Source organism: Stigmatopora nigra, chromosome 14, assembly GCF_051989575.1.
Source record: "Stigmatopora nigra isolate UIUO_SnigA chromosome 14, RoL_Snig_1.1, whole genome shotgun sequence".
Lineage (NCBI taxonomy): Eukaryota > Metazoa > Chordata > Actinopteri > Syngnathiformes > Syngnathidae > Stigmatopora > Stigmatopora nigra.
The window spans coordinates 10,793,986-10,808,202 of record NC_135521.1 but is presented as its reverse complement, the minus strand read 5'-3'; the positions used below and the strand labels follow the sequence as shown (position 1 = coordinate 10,808,202).

Here is a 14,217-nt window from a genome sequence, read left to right as displayed (position 1 = left end):
TATTTTCCACGGACACCTCCAGTTAGTGCAGAGTGGATTGAGAGAGCATATTTGCATAATTTAGCTGTGAATATTCAAGGGAAAGGGTAACAATAGGTGATGGCAATCACAAGTCAGAAATTCAACTTACTGAGTCTGGATCACTGATGGAAACTTGCTCTGAAAAGCGCACTTTTGGCGGATTAGTCCGCAAACGGGCCTTTTTAGCTGCACTTATGAAGGCAGATTTAGGTGACTGTGGATAAATAAACAGAACAATTACAGTTACAAAGGAATGTGCTACTAAAATGCAAAAAGTATTATCATCCCTTGGGTTTAAACCCTTCTTAAGCTATATAGACCGAGTACAAAAAAAGAGTCACTCACAAGAGTGGTAAATTGAATCTAATTGCATCTGCGTTTTAACTTAACTACTCTACTATCTGGAAAGAAAAGTGAACTTTATTCCTTTGCTGAATGAAATTGAATTTTAATGAATGACCTGGAATATTTGGGAACGTTTTTCCAGAAGAGAAAATACTTCAATAATTGGATACTGTGTGGGCATGCATGTTAAGACGAGCATGAAAAGAAATGATGAACACCAAGTACTTCTACACACCTGATGAGGCTGCAGCACAGTGAGAACAATAATGTCTTTGCAGCGTCTACGGGGAGAAAACAGAGCAGAGTGTGTTAGATAATGCCATGTGGAGCACAACGTTTGGAGCGCTTTGCCACTTTCTAGCTGCCATTTTCCTCTCTGTCCTTCAGCAATGAAAGGACTGACTCATCCACCATTTTGTGGTCATGCGATCACATATAAATCACGGCAGGAGACGTTCTGTTCCTTTTGGACCAGCCGCTTTTAAAAAAATATATACATACATATGTATATATTTTTTTCTTTCCCTTTTCACTTGGCCCCTCATTTGGTCCCCTGGACCGAAATTATCCAACCCTGCCTCCCGGGACAGTAAAGGATGCTACCTTACAAGGTCTATGACTCTCTCTCGGGGCGCGTCGCTCACCGTCTCCTCGTTAATGGCCAAGATCTGATCTCCAGGGAGAAGCTTACCAAAGGAAGGTCCGTCTGCAGAAAGATGGCAAGAAACAAACAGCGTACAATGTCACACACTTGGAATCGTTGGCATATTTGCTTATACTTACCAGCAGAGACGGAGCGTACGATGACGGGCCTCTGGCTTCCTGCAACGAAGCCGAAGCCTTGACTAGGGTGCCGCTGGATGGTGACTTGTCTAGCTGTGGCAGGACTTAGGGTACCACTGTCCATACCATCTTGGCTCTCCTCTAACATTGCAGAGCTAAACAGGGGTGAAACATGCAGACAATTAGTGTTAATTAATGTGATATTTATAGAAGTTGTAACACATTATTTTAAGGGTGTGTAGAATTTTTAACATAGTAAAGGAAGCTTGCCCTTCTTTCTTCCTGTGTTAAAATCAGAATCTAGTCATGTTACTTTTTAGTCTCAACAAGAAGAAAACCATAATCAAATTTAACAGTTTCATGTGTCAATCAATACTTGTGCTCATTCTTGAGAAAGAGCTACAGGCTGGAATAAAAATAATCTCAGAACAATACCATGTTAGGAGTCAACAGGAATGACTGAAAATTAGCCATCGTGTAATTGTTGGCTTTCAAATCATTGGCATAATTTGTTTGATCTTTTGAACACAACATACTAATTTTAACTGGGCCCAGAACAGCAGTGGGGTGCTTGAACAGCTGTGTTTTGGGGTCCTGGCCAAGAATCAAATGAACAACAGCTGCATGGAAGGCAGCAATATGTCCCACTATGGCAATTCTGCATCTATCTGATTTCATCAATATAATGGAACCTGACTGCTCCCTTCTGAAACAAAATATCTATCATTATTTTTATTTCAACATTTTTTGACATTTCCCTCTAATGTTTAGTGGGTTTGCTGGAAAAAAACCCAGAAATGATTGAAACATAAGTGAATACCTGTCACATCCATATGTGTGTCCATCCTGGACCTCGGCCATCCCCTGAGAGGAGGGAGCAGCATGGGACAGGTTTGCCAAGTAAAGGCCACACTCCTTTTCAAAGTCATTCACCTGTGCATAAACCATGAAAAAAAGAAAATAAACATTGCATCTCTTACTTCATTCAATTGAGCCTTCCTCCTGTTTGTTGAAACTGCAGCTTGTTAGTGGATTTATACATTTAGCGTGAAAGTGCATGTGCGGTATGCAAATGCATCTGTAAATCACATTATACGAGACAAGGTTAGAGTGAAAATTTAAAGATGCTCCTTTGATATATTTGATAGAAGAAACGATGCATGAGACTTGCCTTTAAAGCAAGCTTGCATCAAGGATACAAGACAAGAGAATACAAGTATTTACCACAGAATCAGTCAATATCTGAATATTTTTGCCACTAGTGTGAACCACGCATTTCCTTTTACAGATGCCTGTGTGGGTGGAAGTAAGAGCGATATTAAAGTTAAGTCTATGGCATGAAAATGTCACATAGTGAACATTTTAGCATCAGACCTGAAGAGATGAAACTAGAGGTGACATAAATGCTTTTGATAGAGATGGGAGAAAAGGAACATGTCAAGTTATGATGCATGGATGCAAAAGAAAATGTCTTTTGTAAGTGCCACAAGCTGAAAACAAACTCTCGCTAACTGTAGGCTGAGTCCTTTAGTCAATAGCTTATTGATTTCAATTCTTGTCACTTGCAGTCTGTGCTAAAATTGCCTTACAAAGGATACGGCACAATTTTGGTGGTGCATGACTAATCTCACGAGAGATTATTTTTGATACATTTATTTTTATACCAATGTACGTATTTGGAAAGTCCATTACGCCATATGGGATTTAAAAAAAAAAAGTGTAATTAGGTAATAAAGTATTTGTCATACATCTGTCAGTACCAGAGGTGAACAGTAGTGACGAATGTTACCCTCACAGATGGTACTACTGCTGAAAAATGACAATTTTGGTAGACAATGATTACTGTCCCCTCATTTATTATCCACCGTCTATTATTACATCCAAACTTACCACACAGAGCAAGTCTACCTATATTTCTTTGCCCTTTTCTTTCAGAATCTTTAATGACTTTTAATTGCCATCTGCGTTCACATTCCAGGTGCTGGGAGGACACCCATCTGGGGAGGTGGGTTTTCAAGGAGGTGCCAAGGACCCCTCACTCATCAGGTAGGTGTGATAACTGTGTGCTGTTCTAAATGTCAGTTGCAGCTCTACTCCAATACAGACAATTGGGTATTTTTTTGCTGCATTTAGGTACAATTATCTGTCCATTTTCTCATAAGGGTCATGAATAAACACCAAAATGGCAGAAAACCAATACATCTTCAACTATTTACAAAAAAGTCCACAAGAAGCTTAGCTAAACTGGAATAAAGGGGAATAATGCCAGTGTTGTAAAAGGTTAATGCACCTTCCAGTCCTTTGTTGAGTTCTAATTTATGGATAGTCGTAGAAAAAAAAGCGTAACATAGTTTTCCTGTTGATGAGCCAAGAGTGCTGCTGTAAAAAAAAATCGTAAACAAAGGATGATGTCTTGTTTGGCTTCTCACTAGTGTACTACACTATTTTGTCTGCCACGTTTAGCAAGTACTTGAAAACAGTTTTTTTTTCCCAAACCTTCTACTGAGTCGGAAATTATTGTGTGGCTTTTACAAACATCTCACAAGAATTACATTAGACTACATGACTTTTGAGAAGTAGTGAGGGCCCAATGAAGGTTGGAAGAGGACACTGAAGGGAACACATCTACACAGTAATAGCCACATCTTGCAAATGCCAAACGGGAGGACACTGACGAACTCTGTCAAAAAATGATAGCCAAGGGCATGAGCTGGACTGCCCGTTGCTATGACGACAGCTCTCCTGGTAGCTTGTTAAAGCTGGTGGGTGGATGAGAATAGCGATGTGGCGACTGCGCATCTTAGGGAGAGCTCACCAGCTGCTCTGTGGTCTCAGGTAGCAGCTGTGGTTTGATTTTAGAAGACCCCTCAGGCACAGAGGTCACAACACCTGGTACTATCCGCCCCCTAGTGAGCCGGACTGCAACTGCTTCCTACGGCATTTGACTTAGAAGACAATGAATAACCTTTGCACTCATACATTTCATCCATAGCAACTTTATCATTATTAGGTTGAGGTGGCATTGAGAAGGTGACTACGATGGCCAGCTGCATATTAATAAGTCTTTGGATTTGGGTCCGTTAATCGATCCGTTTTGCTAAGAAGCAATAAAAAAAAGTGGCACGTAATACTTTATAGGTTTTTATGCTGAAAGTATTGGCTAAAAATAACCTCCACATGACTTCATTCACTTTAAAGTATCAAAATCCCAATATACATTAATACAATACAATTCATCCAGAGCATAAATACCCAGAATATGCATAACACATGGCAGATAATCTAACCAAATGTACGATTTTCACAGTTGCTGTGAAAACTTATTGTTATGTTTTGCTGACCAGTTGCAAGGTGAGTCCCCCCCACCCCGACCTAAAACTCATATTGTGCTGTGCATAAAATTACATCATTATGCAGAGGATAACCACCCCATTTGCTTCTTCTGTTTTGGTGGAAAGTCAACGTGCTCTAAGCTAAGGCAAATTGTTGCTAAATTGAATACAAACAGCAGAGGTACACTAGTTTTATTGTGAAGGAAATAAAACTCAATTGTTGACATAGAAAATATCAAATGGAACCCAATGATTGTGGAACATCCACAAATGAAAAAAAATAGGATCAATAGAATCAATACTTTTAATTTAAAGTTTGTTTGGATAATGTTTTGAAAGATTTTAACCATTTTCTGAAGTGCTAATGGTTTTGCCAGGCAAATGACTCAATATTATGTTTATTCAGGCTTGTCCAAGTAGCACTTGCATGCCATTTTAATGTAAAATCTGCACTGGAGTTGAAGTGACCTGAAATCAATCACATCATTTTCATCAAGGTGTAATTAGTATCATTACAAACTGTAACCAATTTCAACAACATGCATTTCTTAGATGTTGTGAAGGAGCAGGTCAAGGTCTCCAGATTTAATTTCTTGATCTGGAATACATCCAGACAGATAGTAACCTCAATTTCACTGCTAGACTGAGCAGTAATGAGGGGGATGCGTGAACAATTCACAGTGGAGAGGTGATACTGAGGAGAGTGTAATTTCCCCAAGGAGGGCTATAAATGACATCACAAATGAGGCAAACTTTTGTTTTTAAAATGTTACAAAACGAAGCATAGCATGCTGCAAAAAAAGTCTACCATAATTTTCCTGACATTGTATTTTTTTTCTATATTTATTCACAATTAAATATTTTGTCAACAAATGAGTTGCAAAATATTTGGATTTAAGTCTGTACAATGTTAAAAGGCCAATGTTTGAGGCTCTACTCTAGAGAAATTTCAATAATTACATTAAATACTATAATAACACTTATGAGTATTATTCTCTGGAATAATATGTTGCTGTTGATGAGTTTTTCTCATCAGTTAAATCTGTGTTGCATATCAATTTGTTCCATCCATTCACAGAGAATTCTACTGTGGCCAATGACAAAAAGTTGCCAGCGTTTTGCATCATAAAGAAAATCCCCGAATCTGCAGAAATCCTTTTAACAAGATGAAAGCACCGAGAGCCAAAATGAGCCTCTGTGGAGAAAGAATCTGCCTTGCAAAGATCAAGCCTCTTGGACCCCCTAAAAAGCAGGTATGTCACTTTTGTATGTAATGACTGATGCCCTCGGTTTTTAATTGGCTAGATTTAGAAAGCCGTTTGTGTAATCCATAAATCCTGTAGTGAAAGGGATTTTCCTCACTCTTTTGTGAATACAATGGCTATTTTTTATGTGTATATATGTATTGTATGTATTCGAATAGGGCACGTTGCTTTTTTCCAGCATTAATGTGGCTTCATTTTATGCAAAAAAAAAGCATTCAAAAAGGTGAGTTTAGACTGTTCCAACTACTGCTTTGTATTACTGTGGTTTTCTGCTGGATAACCTGATGCCACCCATGCCTCACTTGACACAATTGAACTCCCCCACAAGGCTACTTGGCGTTTAGTTACGAGCTGCCTGCAAAGCTATTGCTTTGTTATATGTTATTTGTTTTTCTACATTCCCCTAGTCCATCCTTTTACTTCTCTCAATGTTTTGTCATTTCTTTGCTTCTCATGAAGCAAAATTCACTGTCTGAATGAAAATTACCCCAAAAATTCATTTCAACTAGTCAGCCAATATATTAGGGTTAGGGGGTTAGGGTTAGGGTTAGGGTTAGTTATAGTTTTACAGTACAACATTCCTATGTGGAGTTTACCTGTTATTCATGAACCTGCGTAGAGATTTTTTGGGGTGGGCTGGGTACTTTTTTGGCCTTCATTGCCTAAATATATGATTCACTCCAAGTCATATATGTTCAGAATAACACATTTGAGATGGCTTTTCAAAATTTTCTTTCAAAACATTGTCATTTTAATATTTGTTTCAATTGTTGATGCTGTCATTAATTGTTTTTAAAAGTTAAATGCAGCAAACTTTCCCCTAAACAAATCAATTGCTTTTTAAATCACGCATGATATTAATCAATTCAGTTTGAAATGAGTCACTTCCTCCCGATTTATTACCAGATTAAAATATGAGGTGATTTTATTATCATTAACTCTTAATCATTTTTAATTATAACTCATAAAGCATTTTGCAAACTTAGCTTTTTTTTCTTCAATCAAAAAAAAATGCACTCCTAAGCAAAAAGAAATCCATCAGCCTCCACCGCATCATAAGTCAAAGGTTTCATCAGCGATCATAATCCAACAATCTAACGTGTGCACGCATTTTATTAACCTCATTTTCAATTTAGTAAGTATGTCAGGGCAGCACAGAGGTCCAGTTGTTTGCACTATTGCCTCTAGCAAAAAATATTCTATGAACAATTTGTGTTGGCTCCAGCCTTGGTGGATCCTACATAAAACATAAGCTAATAAAAATGAATCACTGGGCAGATGGAATTGATCCCAGAGAGGCATTCCTGAATGTTTTTGTCGTCCAATCGCATCAAGCTACCCCATAAACATTCACACTGGGTCGCCCATAGTTCTGCATAGACCGTTGCTTTACTGCCACCTTGACACAGGCAAGAAATCAGTAAATAAGTTAAGGGAAACAGATGCTCAGCTCTAACATTCGCTTGCTGTTATTTATTTATTTTTGTTGGATCTATGTTGATGAGGTGTCTTGGGGTGATGAAATGCAGCTAATCCATGTCATTTAGATTTTCCACTTATACAAAGCCATAAAGAAAACATTTATAGAGAAACCAGCCTATACGCATACATGGATTTAGAAGGCATAAATACTACAGATTTAATGGAATATGTGGTGAAGGAGGCTTGTATTTGTTTTATTCTTCCTTCTACATGGAATGTGAGTGTTTTAGTGATATTGTTTAGTTGGTGAGGTGAATAAATTGTTCTGAAATACCAGCATGCAATCTGAATGAATGATTTTGCATCCTTGGTGACTGCATACAGCCATAGGAAGGTCATAGACAGTACAGAGCTACATTATGAGCTGCTGTGAAGAAAAAAAAACCCTCTAGTTGGATCAGCCTGTGATCTGGCTTTGATTTCGAGTGTTATTCAGAAGCCAGTTCCCAATGGCCTAATGACATGTTTCCATTGATCATTGAAAAAAAAGGTCTTGGGTTTTATACCAGAGTTCTGACACTAGAGAGGTAATTTGCATACTGCATAAGATGGAAGTCTAGCGGTAACCTGTACTAGTGCACTAATATGTTCGTCATTAAAATTGAAGTTTTTATGGGACACAACTTCAAGGTCATAGTCGGAAAAATTAAATGAAAAACATGCTTTGCGTTACGTTACCAAAAATAACTAAAATAACTCAATTAGGCAGGGAATTATTTTACTACAGAATCTGTAGATTTGCATAGTTATATCAAGTAATGACAAATAAAACAAATACTATATGCTATTCCACTAGATGGCAGAAGTTACATACTGCAATGAACCAACGTGTAGTGAATATATTTTTTGGAGTGAAGGTTTGATGTATTTTTAGTATTTAAAGTCAAATATGTGAAGGTTCTGAAGCATTGTATTGTAGTTTGCAGATTAGGGAATTAAACTTCCTTTGGTTTTCCTCACATGTTGTAGTTGAGGTAAAAAAATCAGGCTAGTCTGGACTAAAGATGTTTGCTTATTGTGTTTTCATTGACCCACCACACCTTTCAACCCATGTATAACAAAAACAAACTCTTTAGAAGCAATGTTTCTTGGTGAAAAATGGAGACTCAAGTGACACAAACATAAGCAAGAGGTTTTGAACAGCTGTGCTCACCAAACGCATCACCCACGTGTTAGAACCAGAAGAGAGGCAGAGTGTCCATGACAGCAGCAGAGTGGCTGTGTCTCTCTGCTGTCACCCTCCAGTGAAGCAGCATCTCTCCTGACAGTCCAACGCCAGATAGTGAAACTCATTCTCCATGCAACACTGGCCTCTCACCCCACTAGTCTTAGACTATCTGCCACCACCCACCCACAGGAGCTCTCCGTTTCAGCACTCTGGTGATACCAAGTAAAGCTCTGACTCTTACTGTATAGCTTTGAGCTAACAAATATCCCCAGTTTCATATCAAATCAATATTGCATGAGGAACAATAAGTCTCTACTGTGGATACTGTAGAAATTGTTGGAGTTTTGTGTCTGTCCTTATTTTAAGTTATGTGAACCAGAAGTTGTTTGACTGACTGTTGATGACGTCAGGTCTATGTGACCACAAAACTGGATTCATCGCCGAGTAAGGCATTTTTGAAAGGTTTCACTTCGCTTATCTGAACGCAGCATATCTAATATAACCGACGTGCGTCAGTATCTTTCCTTTCTCTTTTCTTTTCATAATGTTGAACTCCGTTTCCATGGTGATTGCTACTCTTTGGGCTGAACCTAGAAAACCCAGTGTTCTTCTTTAGGGCCATAATGGAAAAGAAAAGAGGGACAAAAAGGCACTCCCAGTGCCTAAATAAGCACTCTGCAGTAACTAAAAAGGGACTATAGTGCAGAGGACTTGAGGGCAAATTAGGCATGGGCTTTGTAAAGTTAAACCTTGTAGGTCGAGGACATTGTAATTGTAAGATTGTATATTTCTGTGAGGTTGAAGTACAACTTTGGCATAATTTTAGGTCTAGGGCTATATATATATACCTGGAGATCAATTCTAATTGATATTTCTGTGTTAGCCATTGATCAGATTTCTGTCATGCAGTTTGAAACGTCTAATACCTCTATTTTACATATCTTTTTAAATATGACCTGAACTGACAAATTAGAGGTTATCATCAAAATAGGCTGCAGCTTCTTGTTACACTACATAAAAACTGCTTCCTCTTCAAGTTGATAATTGCAAATCAGTAATTAACAATTACTACTTTAGTCTGCAGTGTATATAGCCCTCAGTAGACTGAAGACCTTGGTAAATCAGAATTTGGGTTACCATCAAATTGTACATCTTCATAACTTCATACATGATTTTAAATAAATAGATTATATATGAACCGTTGTATTAACAATAATGAATAGGATAGAGAGAGTGGTTCTATTCTGAAAGTATCAGGAAGTCCAGAAGCAATTTGTATGTGTGGTCAAATAGTTTTGAGGCAAACGGATGCTGAACACCAATGTGTCAAACCCGGCTTCTCACAATTTAATTTACAACACCACACACACACACACACACACAGAGTGGAAACATGAGTTCATCATATCATCTTTGTTTGAACCAGACAAGATTTCCACCCACACATACATGCGTAGAGTATGCATGCTTCCATACAGAGCAACATAAGTCTGAGCAAAAGGTGAGGAAAGAGCAGATTTTCCCATTTTCCCATTTCAAGAAAGTTCTCCACTTTTCACAGTCAATGGCCTGACATCGTGACCTTCACTTTCAAAGGCTGATTAAGATGGCAGCAGAGTGTTGAATTACATCTCCCAAACGTTTTTTGTTGACCAGCTCAGGCCAGAAACCAATAGGAATGAGTGAATTATTCGTTAGGCAACCCAGAGGTGACATTTACAATTTGAAGATGAGAGCTGCATGTACTTAATTAAGAAATAGCAGGGGACATTAGTTGCTATACCCGTCATCGCTTCCAAGGAAAGCTTATTTCATGCTCCAAAAAGCATTTGCGTCTCCAGGACAGACTCAGAGGCGGGCAGATGTGTCTGTGCTACCAAAACAAAGCATGTCATATAAAGATTAACAGAATAATTAATCCCTGACACAAAAATAGTCTTCAAATCTGCAGATTCCAACAAGAACAACACGTGTTCCAAGTGTTGCGTGGAAGCCATATTGTCGTACAAGTAGGGTAGAAATTTCATGTTGGTACACGTTACAATCGTTTCCTTCTAAACAACCAAAATGTGGTGTGCTCGATTATTAATTTGCATAGTCCTAAGGACAGGTGTCGTCATGGCAACGTGGAGAGAAAAGCAGAGGATTGTGTGTGTGTTCAATGCTGCAGCTGTGGCTCGGAGGAATTAGATGGCCACAGGTTATGAGTAATTGGGTGTACAAACGGCTACAGGAAGTTCAACAAAAGGCTTTTAGTTTGCGCATTTTGTTTAGGTAAGGTTACATGAGTATTTGTCACTTGGATTTTGGATTGCTGCAAAGGCCATTATGCTAAAAACGCGGGAAACATTGCGTGCATGACGGATTTGTTGATAAAAAGATGCTGTATTTGTAGTGGGAAAGTAGTAAAGCGTACGTCAAAATCAAAAATTGTAGCTCTTTTGTTCAAGTAAATTAATAGAAAAACATGATGTTGTGCCAATTGTTTCAAGGCCTTTCCCCTTTTGGGTTCATTACTCGAGTATAGTACTCTGGTAGTACTACCTTGTTACAAATATCCTCACTAAACCTGCTTCACAAGGCCAATACATTTATCATGCAGTAAGTTATTTAATAGTCTGTGCAAGCGGGTTCTGCTGGGTGGCTTATACCTTATTAACTTCAAACTTCTAGCAAGCCACGTACTGTATTAAATTACTTTGCTTGGTTGTGTTAACGATGCCACATTTGAGAGCGCGAGAATTGAGTGGCTGCCAATGTACTTGTATATATTTTGCTTAGTGGTAACATAAAATACTTCATTATGCGTGTGTGTAAATAACACTGATTGTTTGGTTGGCCTGGATAGGTTTTTTTATAGCGCTGTCGTTTAATAAAAACTAACAAACAAACCAACACACCAAGAAATATTAAAACAAAATGTAATTGATTTTAGAAAACTACTAATCTTTGGTTAATGGTTTGCATTGTGTGTTAGAAATCATAGTGAAGATGAGGCTATTTTTTTTATTTTTTTTCAGAAATGGAAACCCATTAGCTTTTCCCTGCTTAATAAATAAACTGTAGATTTCAATAGTAGCGGCTGTAAAGGGGAAATGCATCAATTTTTCTGCCGCACAGTCATGATTCATCTCTGTTTTTTTTCCTTTCGTTCAAAATCCATTACAATCGGCTTTCAAGCCTTTTATGCGATTTTCTGTTTCTTTTTTCCGGGAGAAAAATGGATGTCAAGATGATGAAATTCACAGAATTGCTAATTACCTTTTTGAGGGACCCTTCTTCATATTTAGTTGCAGTGCCATGTCAGGCGGCACTTATTGGGAGACAGTGTTGTGACTGTCGACGAGGACCACTTTGATGAGCCTAGAAATGATCGCACCGACTGATGTGCACTTGTAAGACTCCACACACACATTCTAAATTCATACTCAGGCCTGTGAATTGATTTCATTTCAATGTGGAGAGGCTTGCATCCTAAGACTGATTGCCGTGTCAGACATATTTACATGATCCATTCGCACATGAAACATCTGCCATATTGTTTACCACAGTGTCGGGTAGTAGAGTTACATGGTAGCAGAAGTTAGGCTTAGTGTCCATAGAGAACTGTCATCTCCAATCTGAACATGCAAAAGAGAGGCAGCCTCAGTGAGCCTGAGCCTGTCAGCTCAAGGGACGTGCGATAAGAAAATCCACTGTGTGCAATGTCTACTGCAAGCTAATCGGCATTCTCCATCATCATACTGCAAGTGAACAGAACAGACAGAACAGTTTCATCCGCAGATGGAGGGAAGGGAACCATAACACTGGAAAAAAATAACAAGTGGCTATGATTGACAGCTATTTAAAAGTTGGAATTTTCTGGCAAGTCACAATTTTGGTCTCAAAAATTCAAATACTAACGTTTTTTTAATAATTCTGCATTATTTATATGATAATAAATCATACAATCTTTATAAAAACTAACTCAATGGAATTCAAATGAATAAAATAGTACAGTTAGAGTATGCTCTGTGTATATGTAACCAGCAGTTAGCCATTCACCACATTTAAAAGGTATAATGAACTATACTACTGATGAAATGAGACAAAAATTAAAGGAGTAGCAAAAGTTTTGTAATGGTGTATTGTAGTAACCCTGAAGGAAATATTGTTTTTTGGATTCTGACCAGTTTTACAAGTTGCGACTGTCTGCAAAGTAGTTAAGGTGCCAAAATATGATTTGCGATTAGATGATACAGATAGTGGAGCGAGACAAGTGGGAGGAGATTGAAAAAAAATGTATTCTTACTGTGGGATTTTAAATTGTTTTCTTTGGTGTAGTTACGAGTGACAAACAAGCTCTTTCATTCAACAAAATAGAAAGTTGATGGACTACTCTGTGTAATCAGGGATAAGGTTCTAGTAGATCAGCAAGAATTAGCAAAACCATTTTCAAATGAATTTATTTGCATAGCATATTTACTCTCGCTCTCAATGTTTATAAATAAGCTCTTATCCTCATTGCAAGGTCGACTTGCTGTCAATTAGTTCAAACTCCAAATTTGATTATTATGTAAAGTGTTTCATTATATTCTTGTGTTTTGTGTGCATCATCAAACAAACAATACAAAGCGCAGAAACAATATTACATTTCTGCATACCACTGGTATACCTTTATGAAGTATCAGAGACAAAAATAAACATCTATTTTGTATTTGGCAATGCAGTTTTGTTGCTTCTGATAGAACCAGGAACCGACTAGTCACAAAACTCCCATTAATGATTGCTCAGGAGAAGTTTGGCTCTTCCACGAACATTTCCAATTCCATCACTTCGAACTTCAACTTGCATTTGGAGTGCTGTCCCAAATCCAATTTTCCTCAGTGAAAACCATTTGAGTGTGATGCCTAAAGTGCAAATTTCTCGTTTAGACACAGTAGTCTCCACCATTTTTTTACATGCTGTTCCCCACTGTGCCACAATCTTGGTTGATCAAGTTCTTGTCTTGTCCCTCAGTACAGGCTCTTCAGGGTATTGAACAAGTAGACTTCTGTCTCATTTTTTTGATACTACAAGGCCGTGTCTCGTTAATTTCAGATAAGAGGCCCTATAATTTTATATAATATTTTTCTACACTAACCGTGTCTTGGTGAGACAAGTAACTCAGCTGTGTCTCAGGAAATAATTGGAAGAGATACAGAATATTGAAATCCCCCTGCCATACTCAATACATTATTACAACATATAGAATACAACGTACACGGCATTGTCAATGAGCAAAGATGAAGGAAATGTTCAATCTTCTTCTAGAAGTCAATCTAATTATGATTAATAGATCGCTTAGTCACCATTCAAATAGTAGTTGTTCTTATGGAAACTAATTTTAAAATGCTACTCCCCCAGTTTATGTGTATCAATTGTCTTGAAACTTGGTAGTAAATATGCATGGGCCAGTAGGTATCAATCCTTGTTGGCTGATTATTATTATTATTATTATTTTTAATATATATCAGGAGTGATTATTTATTCCAGATTTATTTTGCCTCAAGTTTTAGAGTGAGTCAGAAGAGGGCAACCTTCAGCCTGGTGTAGCACACACTTGTTTTGTTTGAAAAGGCAGATCTTAAGAATGCACTGATTTGAAGTATGGGGTAAAAACCTGCTGAATAATGATGCCAAGCGTCAATCTGCTTGTGCCAGCTATGTGGGATTGTATTAAATCAAACCCAAGAGTTCATCAAGAGTTTATGATGGCATGACAGTCTCCGGGTACTGAGTAAATCAAAAGACTTTACAACAAATCCTGTAAACCAAAGACAGTTCCATTCAGGTGGGAACC

At 37.9% G+C, this 14,217-nt stretch overlaps 2 protein-coding genes across 4 annotated transcripts in view; one reads left to right on the top strand and one right to left on the bottom strand.

The window, feature by feature from the left end:
- Positions 1-14,217, top strand: part of LOC144207118 (uncharacterized) — an 85,859-nt gene that overhangs the window by 12,785 nt on the left and 58,857 nt on the right. The window contains exons 2-3 of the mRNA XM_077732368.1: positions 3,128-3,195; positions 5,560-5,734. The gene's annotated coding sequence lies outside the window, so the exon portion shown is untranslated. The remainder of the gene's footprint in view (positions 1-3,127; positions 3,196-5,559; positions 5,735-14,217) is intronic.
- frmpd3 (FERM and PDZ domain containing 3) overlaps positions 1-14,217 on the bottom strand; it is a 47,251-nt gene that overhangs the window by 12,171 nt on the left and 20,863 nt on the right. For 2 of the 3 annotated variants that reach the window (XM_077732363.1, XM_077732365.1), the window contains exons 3-7: positions 1,970-2,082; positions 1,150-1,304; positions 970-1,072; positions 602-647; positions 131-235 (exon numbers count right to left, since the gene is read on the bottom strand). In XM_077732363.1, coding sequence (XP_077588489.1) covers positions 131-235; positions 602-647; positions 970-1,072; positions 1,150-1,304; positions 1,970-2,010 — 450 coding nt within the window. In that variant the 5' untranslated portion in view covers positions 2,011-2,082. Of the gene's footprint in view, positions 1-130; positions 236-601; positions 648-969; positions 1,073-1,149; positions 1,305-1,969; positions 2,083-14,217 lie in introns of those variants that run through there. The other variant, XM_077732364.1, reaches the window with a different exon arrangement.